We start from the raw sequence: 13,881 nt of genomic DNA on the forward strand, positions 1-13,881 counted from the left end.
AAATGCACACTTTACTAGCATTTATTGAAATCAACTGAAGGTCTCAGGACCCAAACGTTATAGTCAGGTTTCCACATGGGTCAGGAAACAGTGCCTGCCCACCTCAAGGCTCAGGTCCACCAGCCATCCCAGAGTGGAGATTTCCTGTTTGCTCTGACTTCAGTTCTCACTGCCAGTATTTCTTTGTGTGTTTGCTTGTTTAAGGACGCCCCAGGCTTTACTTCACACCTCTGTGATTCCCACTGCTTTTGGCCAAGTCTTTTTTTTTTTTTTTTTTAATGTACTGGGGAAAGAAAGACAAGAGCGGGGGAGGAGAGATACACCACAGCATCCGGCTTGGCTGGTGCTCGACCCCCTGTCCTCGCCCCTGGTAAAGGGCGCTCTAGTAGGTGAGCTGTCTCCTGGCCCTGCCACCGCTACTGGAGCAGGATGTCTGTGGTATAGGAATGGAGACCTGGGAGGGTTAAACTACTTCATGCCTGGAATCTTTCTGCTAATAAGTTCACCAGATCTAGATCTGAACCATATCAGTCTACCCAGGTCCAGGCTCATTGTTCCCGTAGGTGACTTCCTAGAGGTGGTGGCGATCTTACGTGATGTTCCAGTGCTCTCGCTTGGAAATGAACATCCGGGAAGGAAGGCAGGCACAGTTTCACCGGGCTCGGAAGCTTTGTTATTGCCACCGGGTTATCATCGGGGCTTGATGCTGGCACTGCTCCCAGTGGTCTTTCTTCCTTTCTCTTTTATTTTATTATTTTATTTTTCTGTTGTTAGAATAGTTGTGATTCATTTTTGCATAGGGAAAAAAAATGTGACTTTCCTGACACCTCAGTAGGATGAATAGAAATTGAGTCCTTTTGTCCTATAGTCTTGTCAGTATTTCCATTTTATAAATAAAAATTTTTTAAAAATTGAGAGGGAGAGTGGAGAGGGGAAAAGGAAGAGAGAGAGAGACCTGCAGACCTGCTTCATCATTTATCAAGCTTCCTCCCTGCAGGTGGGGAGTGGAGGCTGAAGCCCAGGTCTTTGTTTGTTTGTTTGTTTTTTTAACCAGAGCACTGATCAGCTCTGGCTTATGGTGGTGCTGGAGATTGAACCTGGGACTTGAAACCTTAGGCATGAGAGTCTCTTTGCATAACCATTATGCTACCTACCCCTACCCAAGCCCAGGTCTTTGCACATGGTAACATGTGCACTCAACCAGGTACGCCACTACCTGCCCCCCCCCCCATTTGGAAACTTAACCACCTTGTGGCAAAGACAGTAGGTTTGCCTCTAGGGTTTCTTGCATACTGGGCATCAACAGGGAAATGAACAAAAGTCAGCACTTTCCCCTAAGGAAAACATTTTCAGATTATCCTTTTGGCCCTGCCCTGGTTCCCTGGGGGCATTCTTTGTACGTGTCTGTGTTGAAATTGACTCTTAATATATTTATTCTTACAAGATTATAAGCACCATCCCCCAGTGCTAGACATCTCTATTTGAGGGCTTTCAGGATGATAGAAGAGCCTTTCCTGTCCCTCTTACTTGTGATTGTCATGCACTGCTCTCAGAAATCATCAGTCGACACTATGCCACAGAGCAGATTTTTGTCCGAAGGGGGATTTGTGGCCCTTGTGTGTGCCATCTGTGATTGACTTCCAGGGGCGGGGGGTGGGGTGGGGGGCTCCTCCCAGGGCTGAGCTGGGTCTTCTCTGTGCATTTTCTGTGAGAGCATCTGTGGCTAGCTTGCTTTCCCATCTGGAATCAGGACGTGGCCTAGTGGCTTGCCAGCTGGATGCCCAACAGCCCAGCATTTGCTGTGACAGCCTCTCTGCCCTTGCCCTCCCTTCCAGCCGTTTTTCTCCTCAACCATGAAATGGAGCTCCCCCCCCACCAAAAAAAAAAAAAGTGGGGTAAAGGGAACAAGAAGAAAGATCACACCCATGGGCTCCACCTAAGATCTCAGTCCACACTCTTGGAAATGTACAAAAACAAATCTGCAGAAATCCCGTGACTTCTAGTCTTCTGCAGGCTGGGCTGTTCCTGCTAAAAGGACATGCTCAGAAATACTGGGCATCAACAGTGAAATGAACGGAGGTCAGTGCTTTCCTTTAAAGAAAACATTCTCAGATTATCCTGTGGGCCTCCGCCCTTGCTCCCTGGGGCATTCTTTGTACATGTCTGTGCTGAAATTGTCTCTTAATAGTTTTATTCTTCTTAGATTATAACCACCAGCCCCCAACACCAGACATCTCTCTTTATTTTGGATATTCCCTAACACCTTATTCAGATGTCGGTGATTAATAAGAGAAGGTCATCCATTGGCAAGTGGCCTGTGACCTTGGCCCACCTCGAAGACTGCCAGCTCATGGGGCAAATGAGTTCTTACTTGTCAGCTATTGGCTAATTTAAATAGTAGCAACTTCCTCTGCTCGCCGGCTCTATGCACGCACAGTTATTGTCCACATGTAAACTAAGAATTGAGTCCAGGACACGGGGTCCTCTGGTTCAAGCCCTCCCTCTGCCTGAAGTTCCATTGTGTCGATGCTCAGCTGCCTCACTGTAGTGATGGGGTGTGAGCTTAGTTCTGTCCCTGAACGGCAGGCGGTGACCCTCAGCTTCCTGGACACATTTCTTCTCACTCCTCTGCTAAGCAGAACGTATCTCAAGTGTTGCCACTGCTGTGACCTTGTGTACATTTTTGTTTCTCAGTGTTTCCATTAGCGTGTTCCCCGGGAGCCAACGCCCTCCTCCTCCGGGTGCTCTCCTCTGTTGCACAATGGCAGGGGTGTCCCTGTTTTGAATTTAGGGGACATTGTCTACTAAGCTGTAGTGTTTCTGTTGTGCTGTCACTTTGTATTGTCATCTCCTCTGGAGTCTTCCGTCAGCCAAACCACCCGGGAAGAGGTTGCTAGACAGGCAGACTTTCTGCTCAGCCCCTGGTCACTTAGTGTCACCTGCACATTTGGTGAGCAGGTTTGTCTTTCTGTCTGGTCACACCTCGGAGCACTGACTGGAACGGAGATGCATCACTGTTGTCTTCAGAGCATCTTGGGGGGCTTGCTGTCTGCCGGTAACTGATGGCCTCTGGACTCTTGGCTTCACCGTGTACAAAATGTCTTTAAATCTGTTGCTGTCAGGTTACACATCCTCTGCTTACAAAGTCAGCAGGGACAAGTGTGTCACCTACCCTGCTTATCTTAACCTGCCAAATCCTTGGAATTCCTGGACATCAAAGTATGATGTTTCTGTCAACACCTCCTCCCTCTGGCTCACCAGTCACTGTCCTACTGACAAAAGTGGGTTATAGGTGACAGCTTTCCTGCTCCCGTTCCTTATGCTTCTGTTGATGGTAGAAGTTAAATGTCTCCTTATTAATCAGGAGAGTTCATAAACTTAATTCACTGACATATTTATTAGATAGCCAGCTTTGGATCTCACATCCCAGTGTTTTGATAAAGCAACACATTTCCAGGTAGAGTCTCAGGACACCATTTTCAGACAAAGCGAAGTGGGGGAAAAAGTGAGTAGCGAAGTGGGGAAAAATTCTCCAACTCTCAGGAAAAAAAGATTATCAAGGGAGTCAGGCGGTAGCGCAGTGGGTTAAGTGCACATTGCACAAAGCAAAAGGACCAGCGTAAAGATCCCAGTTTGAGCCCCCGGCTCCCCACCTGCAGGGGAGTCTCTTCACAGGCGGTGAAGCAGGTCTGCAGGTGTCTGTCTTTCTCCCCCCCCCAGCTTCCCCTCCTCTCTCCATTTCTCTCTGTCCTATCCAACAACAATAGCAGCAATAACTACAACAATAAAACAAGGGCAACAAAAGGGAATAAATAAATAAGATTATCGTTTAATTACCGAAGTCTGAGTGGAGTGATGGCTCTCAATCACATTTACTTTTCTGTGTGTGTGTGTGTATATATGTGTGTGTGTGTGTGTGTGTGTGTGTGTGTGTGTGTGTGTGTGTGTGAGAGAGAGAGAGAGAGAGAGAGAGAGGGAGACAGGCTCGAAGTGGTACTGTAGTAAATGTCTCGACCTACAGTTGGAACACAGGGAGGCTTCTTCATGTTGGAGGGAGGAGGTGAAGTTAGAAGGCCCCTTGCCAGGGTAACGAGCAACTGCAGAAGGAAAAAGAAAGACTTGAATACAGATTAAACAAAGTATTCTTTTGCAGGATGTGAGAACTTCCTGGATGATGGACTGAACAGACAGTGTGCCTCAAAGCAAGGTGCCCTAAAAAGAGAATCAGGGAGTGACTCTGATCTCTTCCAATCGCCCAGTGAAGACGTGGACAGCATCACCTTCTCCAAGGTACACACTCACCTGGCCAAGCTCCCACCTGATCAGAGAGAAGCACCAGTGTCCCTTGGACACACTACTAGCATCAGGCTACCACGGTCTCCAAAAAAAAAAAAAATCAGCAGCCACTGTGTTTTCTGTAGAATCGTAGAATCATGGCCAATTACATGCAGGTTTTGAGGCTCACATGAAGCCTAACTGGAGAAATCCCTGGGGGGGAGGGGGTCCAGTCAGATGACAGTGAATACATTTCAGTGGGCAGGAAGGGACCGCAGCTCCGCCAACACGGCACCATGTGTCTAAACTAAGCATGAAGTCATTGCTGATTAACGTTCAGGCCTGGAGCTCGCCGCTGAGCTCGGTGATGTCACCCCTTCTCAGCCAGCCTGCTTGTTTGGAACTCCCTAGACCTCCACTAGGAACCCAGATGCTCTCCCTCAGGAAATACCCAAGTCCATCCACAGGAGTCATCTTGTATTTTCATATTTGCGGCTGCCTTTCTCGGGGGGGGGGGGGGGGGCAGGTAGAGACAGTTCGATTTTTTCTGCTGGTGTCTGTATCTGATGGTAGCCAGTAGGGTTTTGCCACAGCCAACCCACAAGCAGTGTTCAGTTACACCATGAGTGGTTTTCCCACTCACACGGGTGAGGGAGCAGAGGCACCAGGACAGCTTGATGGAGGGGAGAAGCCAAGAGACTAGGTGAGCGGTCCGTTCTCTGAGACAGCATGTGATGCTGTTAGAGGCTTCCAGGGCAGAATGCAGGCCCACTGCCAGGGTTCCCCGCTAGAGGGGACCAGCACCTCTGTGGATGTGTCTTCTGTACTTAGCTTTAGTACACTACCTTCCATAGGCCCTAGGGAAGAGACCCTTGGCTTGAGGATCCCCTCAAAGTTACCGATGGTGAGCTGACTCAAGAGATTCCTAATGTAAAATGAACGATAAGCAAGTGACCCACAGTTGAGAGCCCAGGTTCAAACCCTGGGCCATCATATAGGAGAGCCTGCAGTTCCCTTCAGAAGTGATGGAGAAGTGTCTCTTTCTCTGTCTCTCCCTACTTCTTCCTCCCTCGCCGTCATTCACTCCCTTGTTTAGTTATATATATATATATATATATATATATATATATATATATATATATATATATATATATATATATATAAACTTCAGAGAGAGCAGCAGAGTCATTGAAGCACTTCTTCTTCTAGCATTTGCCCTTCTTCCGTAGCCAGTCAACAGCATCAGGTTGAGCCTGATGTAAAGTTTCGAGACCTCCTTTGAATCTGGAGAGGTGGCAGTCGTTGACTATGTGGGTCATAGTCTGTCTGTCTGTAGCCGCAAGGGCAGTTCGGGTCGTCTCTGGCTCCCCAGCGATGGAACATAGCGGCGCACCAGCCATGGCCTGCTCGATAGCGATTGAGGAGGGCCCAATCATAACGTGCTAGGTCAAAGCCAGGTTGACGCTTGCAGGGGTCTGTGATGAGGTGTTTGTTCTTTACCTCAGCTGACTGCCAACTCTGAAGCACTTAGTCCCAGTGACGGTGCTGGTGGCACAAGAAAATAAATCATATTTCAGAAAGATCCACTCTTCTCTGAAGTTCTTAGGAAAAGAGAAAGCAATAGCTTTATTTGTGTTTGTTGAGTATTTCCATGGTGATTCAGACTCTCATCATAAGGACTTCTAAACAACCACCCCCGCCCCCAAGGGGAATACCTTTCTGCAGGAGACTGTCTCTCAGTGATGCTGCTTTTGTCAGAGATGAGTTGATCAGATCGTATCTCTAAGTTCTACCTTTAAAATGGAATCAGTGTTCATCACTGAAACTGGGCCATGGGTGTGAGGGAGTTTGATGGACATTTATGTCTGTCTGCAAATGGTCATACTAAAGTGTGCTTTAAGAACGTATAGGTCATGGGCCCTGGAGATGGAACACAGGAGTCTGCATGCAAGAGGCCTCAGGTTTGATCCTCAGCACCTTCAGTAGCCAGAGTTTATCAGTGCTCTGGCCAAAACAAAACAAAATCAAAGTGAAAAGTCACTACGAAGAAACCTCCCATGTGCCAGGCAGCTTGTCCCTGGGTGTTACACCTCCCCCATCATGACCACTTATTTCTGGCCACTAGATTGAAGGGCTGGTTTTGATTTAGGAGAATCAGAAGCTCTCTGACTTTACATTCTTATCCAGACTGCCCTTTGGGAAGTTGTCAGTACAAATAGCCAGTGCTTGATTAAGCAATTTGTAATCAGGTTGGCAGAGTTTTTAAAGTTGAAGCAAGTAAACTTTTCCCTATATTTCATACCAGAGCAGTGCCTGAGGAAAACACAAAATGCCCTTTTACCTCTGTGTGCAGACGCAAGAACAGCTCGTGGCCTGTGCGGGACTCAGAGGAGTCCTTAGTGTCTCTAGCTCCACCCACCTTGTTTGTGACCAGGAGTGGTTTTGCATTGAAGTCTTCTAGCATTAATAAAACCAGGGCTTCCATGTGGTAGGAGAAGGAGAGAGACTGGCAATTCACCTTTGGTCACTGGATCTGACCTGAAGTGGGGTTTTGTTGTTGTTGTTGTTTGTTTGTTTGTTTGTTTTACAAGTGTGACTTTACCTCATCCTCTGAGTGCACAGCAAATGTGGGTTAAAGAGCAGCAGGGAAAGAAAGATGTTTCCTCAGAACCGTGCCAGTGGTCAGGAACAGAATGCAAATCTCTACTGTGGCCTGCCTCTAAAAGTTTTTTAGTTTTCTCTGAGTCTCCAAACCCCAACTTCCAAGGCTAGCAGTTTATATACAGCTGGACAGTGACATGATGTCCTTAAAAGTCCTCCTGGGCAGGGGAGAAACAGCATAAGGATTATGCAAGTAGACACTCATGCCTGACACTCCAAAGTCCCAGATTCAAAGCACCTCAGCACCATAAGCCAAAACTGAGCAGTGCTTTGTTAAAAATAATCATAATAAACAAGAGTCCTCCTTACTGCTTCTCTGCACTGAGTGTGCTGGGAAACAGCAAGCTGTCCCAGGGCTACTTCCCAGGCTGGCTCCCTCCCCACTTCCCTCCTCTGAAGCAGACTCAGTAGGTGAGCCATTACAACACTCCTTTCTGTGGGCCCTGAGTGGTGCATTAGCTCACTTCCTGCAGCTGCTGGTGTGTCCATGCGTGGCCTGACAGAGGACCCTTTAACAGCCCGTGAGGTCTGCCTTGAGCCTGTGGTCATAGCCGCCTCCTGTTTCCATTTTGTCTGCCGCCTCCTGCTAACCAGGAGTCCATGAGCTTGTCCTGCTCATGCTCACAAATGGTTGCCCTTCCCTGACTTCTCTGTGAGATCCACAGCATAAAAATTACATTTCATTTATTAAAGGGAGAAGAAATCTTGGAACACTTTCTGCCACTCACTGAAAGAGATATGATTGAAAAGACACGTCTCTGGGGCCTGGGAGGCATCTCCGTGGACGGGGTGCAGGCTTTACCATGTTTTAGACCCACCCTGAGTTCAATCCTGGGTCCCCCTACCGTGGACAGCTCCCGAGGGAACCCCCCAGATGGTGGTGCTGTGTTGTGGTCTCTCCCTCTCTTCTGGCTTCTGTGAATAATGCTGTGTGAACACAGGCATGCAGTGATTTTATTTTCTCTGACTTTAAATCCTAGAGTGGGCATGATGGGTTGTTTGTGGCAGCTCTGTTTTTAATGTTTTGAGACCCCCCCCCTCCATACTTGCATAACAGCTAACCCTCAGTGTCTTTCAATGAAAATACATTGATGCACCTTGACCCAACCTCCCCCCCCCCACCCCAAAGCCACTGTCATCTTTTGGAACACTTGCCTCACGCCCTGCCCAGTCTCTCCCCTCTACAGCTTCCTGCAGGCAAAACCTTGCCATATTTCCTCACCAGGGGCTAGTACTCCCTATCTCAGAACTTGCAGGATAATGGCGAGATCATACGGCAGGTGCACACCAGGCCCTTTCTCAGGGGGCTGTGTGATGCGTCATTCATCCTCACCAGCGCTGCGTGAGGGTTCTGGCTGCTCCGTGTCCTCGCCTGTGCGCGGGACTGTTTTGCTTCACTTTACTGTCAGTGTTGCTGGTGTGCATATAATGTCATTATGGTTTCTATTTGCATTTCCTCAACAACTAATGATGATGTTAAATGCATCGTCGTATATTTGTAGGTCACTGGGAAATCTCCCCTGGTGGAATATCTATCCATATCTTTTTGTCCATTAGAAAAATCAAATTGTCTTTTGTTGTTGCTGCTGTTGAGTTTTGTATGTATCCTGGATACTGCTCCTTTAATTTATGTTTTGCTAATACTTTCTCCCACTCTGCGGTTTGCCCATCCATTTCACAACCATATCTTGATGAACTGAAGATTTAAATAGTTGTTGCGAGGCATAATTTATCAGTCTTTTATTGGTCCTATTCTTGGAATGATCCTTTTTGGCTTGCCTCCCACAGAGATGCTCTTACAAGAGCTTTCTGCTTTTACACATAGAACTGGGATCCATCCTGGTTTTACTTTAAATAATTGTTTATAACAGTTTATAATGTGTAGCAATAGAGTTATATCCTAACTATGCCTAGAGTCACCGGAAGAGCTTGGAAAGGGAGCTAAAGTCTGGCTCTTACCCTAGAACAGTTGAATTGGAATCTTGAGTGCGTCGTGTAGCCTGGTCGAGCCTGTTTTCTTCTTCTTCCTTTTTTATTTATTTTTTGCCTCCAAGATTATCACTGGGGCTTGCGCCTGCACTACGAATGCACTGCTCCTGGAGGCCGTTTTTTCCTTTTGTTGCCCTTGTGGTTTATCATTGTTGTAATTATTGCTGTTGTTATTGCTGTCACTATTGGATAGGACAGAGAGAAATCAAGAGAGGCGGGGAAGACAGAGAGAGGGAGAGACAGACACCTACAGAGTGGAGCCATGGAGTCAGTCTCTTTCTCCCTCTATCTCTGTCATTCTCTGCCCAAAGAAAGAAAAAGGGGGCGAAGGGGCCAAAGGACTTGGCTGACACTGACACTGACTCTGAATCTGACCGTGTAGTATCTAGTTAAGGTGGTGGTTCTAGCAGGACAGTTGGCACTCACATCAGCCTGGGCGCAGCTCTCGCTTCTGCCACTGCCGGCCTGTGTCTGGGAGCATAGTAAACAGCCCAGATCTCCATTTCCTGTCCATGCTCCCCACACAGCTCCCCTCAGTCTCACCCCCCCCACCCCCGTTTAAAGAGCAGTTGGTCTCAGAAGCCAGAGTCTACAGAGCAAACTAAATCTCACGTGAGCTGCAGAGGCCCAGCTCAGGAAGTGTAAGGAATGTGTCTAGGAAATTCTAAGAGAGCGCTCATCTTCAAAAAGTAAAAATAAATAAATAAATAAATAAATAAATAAAATACTTGCTAGGTCTTAAGATGTTGAGGAATCTTTCTTAAAGAACTGTGGGGGCCAGGCTGTGGCATATCTGTTTTAAGTGCACACATTACAGAGCACAAGGATCCAGGTTCAAGCCCCTGACCCCCACCTGCAGGGGAAAGCTTCACAAGTGGTAAAGCAGGGCTTCAGGTCTCTCCCTCTTTCCCTCTCCCCTCTAAATTTCTCTCTGTCTCTATCCAATAATAAATATAAGTAAATAAATAATAACTGTGAACTTCACTCCTAAACTTGGCACAGCCAGACGAGGTAGGAAAAATGCTTCCAAGGAGAAAAGCACCACCTCGCTGCCCTCATCCTGGAGGAATGTGAAATGAAAACATTCAGACAGTGCAGAGACCACATCTGTAGTAGGGTGACAGCATGTATCTGGGACTCTCACTTGTCTTTTGATCCTTTGGAGGCCACACATAGTGTCTGTCCCCTGCCCCAGGCTAGGTGTTCCTGTTCCAGTGTTTGGCAGTGCTTAGAAGTGGCTGGCTCAGAAGGGCACAATTCCAGGAACAGTCCAGAGCTTGGCTGGGCACAGAGCAATATCGATTGATCAGGGACCCCATTTCCGGGGCTGCTGTTTTTATGTACCATTTGCTTTGATGCCACCCAACCAATTTTCAGTGAAATGAGGACAAAGAATAGACTTCTTCCAGTTAGGAGTTACTTGAGGCCGGGACTCGAGCAGCTGAGCCAGCTTTACATGGCATCATAAGCACCAAATGCCGCCAAAACAGTCCAGGAGGTAGGAGGTGCAGTGGGTGGAACAACTGATCTGTGTGCATGAGGGACTGAGTTCTAGGCCCAGCATCAAATGTGCCGGTGATGCTCTTGTTCCCGTCTCCTCTTTAAAAAACACTAAAAGCAGAGACTCAGTGAAGTCTTGGGCAAAACATCAAGTCGAATGTGTCACAGATTTATGGTCTCCATTTAGCAGAAAGCCCAGGCACACTTGGTTTCAGGTGAGCGTTGGCAGCAAGAAGGGACCTGAGCTACATTTTCCCTGCTTAGTATGAAAGGGAAGATCCTGTGCTTTTTGGTGCCTCAAGTTGGGTGATAGAAAAGACCTAGGCCTCAAGGACCGGCGTAAGGATCCCGGTTCAAGCCCCCGGCTCCCCACCTGCAGGGGAGTCGCTTCACAAGTGGTGAAGCAGGTCTGCAGGTGTCTGTCTTTCTCTCCCCCATCTGTCTTCCCCTCCTCTCTCCATTTCTCTCTGTCCTATCCAACAACAATGACATCAGTAACAACAACAGTAGTAATAACTACAACAATAAGACAAGGGCAAGAAAAGGGAATAAATAAATAATTTTTTTTTTTAAAAAGTGCCTTGGCCTGGACCATGCTTTTTCTGGAGGCCAATTAATATCCAGCTGAGACTGTGGTTTGGTTTGGTTTGGTTTGGTTTGGTTTGGTTTGGTTTGGTTTGGTTTGGTTTGGTGTGTGTGTGTGTGTGTGTGTGTTTGGAGCCAGTTGTAATCTTGCCTATCTGCCCCCGCACAAAGCCTCCAGTGGATGGGGTGGGTCTGGGGGGTGAACTGCAGCCCTGGAAAAAGCCCTGCCATTTCCAACCAGATGTGTTTTCTCTCTGTTGCAGCCTGAGGAAGAACCACTGGCCTGCGACACCATGGGCTCCAGTTCCTCCACCGACGACACGGCCTCCCTGGACCGACACTCCTCTCAGGGCAGTGACGTGTCCCTCCCCCAGGTCGCACATCTGAACAGGTCCAGGGATCAGCAGAGCCTCGATGGCTTCTCTGGCCCCGGGCCAGGGGTTGAGGGCCGAGAGAGTGAGAACGAAGCTGCTGGCTCTGGTGACGTGGACGAGGAGGAGATGGACAGCATCACTGAGGTGCCCGCCAGCTGCTCGGTGTTGAGGAGCACCATGCGCTCCCTGTCCCCCTTCCGCAGGCACAGCTGGGGACCTGGGAAAAATGCCGCCAGTGATACGGAGATGAACCCGCGCAGGTGAGCTGGCAGGCGGGCCACGTGTTTGGTACTCTGTCTGCTGAGGTGGGGCTACTGTTGGGAAAAGATCTCAGGAGACAATGCAGGGTGGAAGGAGGCCATTAGGCCTTGGCATTGGCGCGACCAGAGCTCAGTAAAGTACACACACCCCCCCACAGCTTTAATCTGCTCATCCGTGAAACCCATGTCCCTCCAAATACTCGTAATAATTCAGCGGGACAGGTGCATAGTGTCTGGCAGCTAATGAGCAGGGTGGTTCACAGATAAGAAACAGTCAGAGAGCAGTTTTTGAATTGAGAAATAATCGTGAGATTTCAGTCTCAAACTGCTGACTTCCATGAAATGAAGTCAGAGTAAGCTTACCAAGTTTTGATAAAGTCTAGATGTATGAGAATCCACACATGGTACCAAACTGCTGGGAGCTTTCCATGCACCCGCCACGCTAGTGACTTTTGATCAGCTGGGCCCAGCCTCACACCTCAGGTTTGGAAGTAGCCTCTTCAGATTCTTGGACTCGACCTTTAACTCAGGCTGCCTGGTTGAATGGGAGCAGGTAACCCTTTTCCTTAAGGAGGACATTCAGCTGTCTGTAAAACAGTTGACTCAAACCACTTACCTGGAGAAGTAACTGTTTTTTTATTATCTTCATTTATTTATTGGATAGAGACAGCCAGAAATCAAGAAGGAAGGGGGAGAGAGACAGAGAGACACCTGCAGCCCTGCTTCACCACTCATGAAGCTTTTCCCCCTGTAGGTGGGGACCGGGGGCTTAAACCCGGGTCCTTGCGCACTATAACATGTGCGCTCAACCAGATGTGCCACCACCCAGCCCCAGTTACGGCTTTTTTTCCTCAAGCACCTTATAATATTGCAACTCAACTTCCATAGTAACCAGCACTTGCCACACTCGCTCACTCAGCCAGCACACGTGAGCCCCACTGCATGCCCTGCCTTCCCAGGTTCTAAGACACATCGGGGAGCAAAACCAAGTCCCCACCTTCATAGAGCTTACAGGGACATCTTCGCTCTCGAGCTTATTGCCCTTCTCAGTCTCATGTCATTTCCCAGTCCTCTGCCAGGTCCGCTAATGTTACCCCCACTTTTGCAGATGAGACTATTAGAGGTCCTTCATTTCACTCACCCAGGTTCAGTGGAGCACAGGTCCCCTCCTGGTCTCTCCTAGCCTCGGATTGTATTTTATTCTGTGGTGAGCTTAAGGATGCTAGCCTTAAACACAGGCAGTTCCTTTATCAACTTGAGGAATTTTTTCATATGTGTTTCAAGTGCCCTGTATTATGTTAAGAAGTATTCTCTTTTATTATTTTTATCTGTTTGTTTTGGATAGAGACAGAGGAGTTGAGAGTGACATAAAAGGTGGATAGATAGAGACCTACAGCACTATTTCACGACTCATGAAGCTTCCCCACTGCAGGTGGGCATTAGGGGCTTGAACCTGGGTCCTTCAACACTGTAATGTGTGTGTGCTCTACCAAGTGTGCCACCACCCAGCCCGTAAAAACGTTCTTTCTAAAGGCTTTCCTCCCCATCTTTATTCATGCTACATTTTTCTTTCCCTTAAAGCATTCACACCAGTAAGAAAAAATAAGGATGTGGGGGCTGACCCCCCTACTGTGAGAATTGTCTCTATAGGGTGTTAACCTGAACTTTAAAAATCCAATGAGCCTCCCTTTGAAGCACCTTTTTCATTTGTAACTTAATCCCACTCCTTGTCCTCTGAGTCACTCCATGGGGTGAGCAAGGTGCCCTTTCCTGGTGTCAGCTGGCCTCCTGGGTATTGGGTATAGTGAGGGTATTGCCCTCACTTCTTGTGCTGCTCCTCCTCTGGGGTGTACCGCCGCCCCCTTGTGGTTCTGTGTGTTTCATGCATTTGTATCCGGTCTGTTTCACCTCAACACTGACCTCTCCCACCATTCATTTTCAGTTCAATGCCACTTGTTGGGGATGTTATCAGGAGGCCTCCCATTCATAGGAGAAGGTACAGAGTTCACTGCCTTGATGGACTAACCTTAGTGTTACCTTCCAGCGTACGCTAACAAGCTCTCCTTCCGCTTAGCCCATGACTGCACAGTCTGTTCCCAAATAACGTCATGTCGCTTTCCACCCAGTATCATATAAGTACCCACTGCTTGCTCATGTTCTGTTCCTTGTCCAGTGATTTCTTCAATCTGAAGTTTTATTCCTATCCTAATTTTATCTGTCAACATTTTATTTTTCAT

The 13,881-nt window shown here is 47.9% G+C and overlaps 1 protein-coding gene across 14 annotated transcripts in view; it reads left to right on the forward strand.

Annotated features, from left to right (window-relative positions):
* The window catches only part of AKAP13 (A-kinase anchoring protein 13), a 323,919-nt gene that overhangs the window by 230,433 nt on the left and 79,605 nt on the right, over positions 1-13,881 (forward strand). For 10 of the 14 annotated variants that reach the window (XR_009546608.1, XM_060179361.1, XM_060179364.1 and 7 more), the window contains 3 exons: positions 4,154-4,290; positions 11,274-11,644; positions 13,587-13,640. Coding sequence is in view for 13 of the 14 variants with exons in the window: in XM_060179361.1 (XP_060035344.1) it covers positions 4,154-4,290; positions 11,274-11,644; positions 13,587-13,640 (562 nt within the window). In the remaining variant the exon portion in view is untranslated. The remainder of the gene's footprint in view (positions 1-4,153; positions 4,291-11,273; positions 11,645-13,586; positions 13,641-13,881) is intronic. The other 4 variants (XM_060179366.1, XM_060179368.1, XM_060179370.1 and 1 more) reach the window with 1 other exon arrangement.

The sequence above is a fragment of the Erinaceus europaeus genome, chromosome 20 (genome assembly GCF_950295315.1).
Source record: "Erinaceus europaeus chromosome 20, mEriEur2.1, whole genome shotgun sequence".
Classification (NCBI taxonomy): domain Eukaryota; kingdom Metazoa; phylum Chordata; class Mammalia; order Eulipotyphla; family Erinaceidae; genus Erinaceus; species Erinaceus europaeus.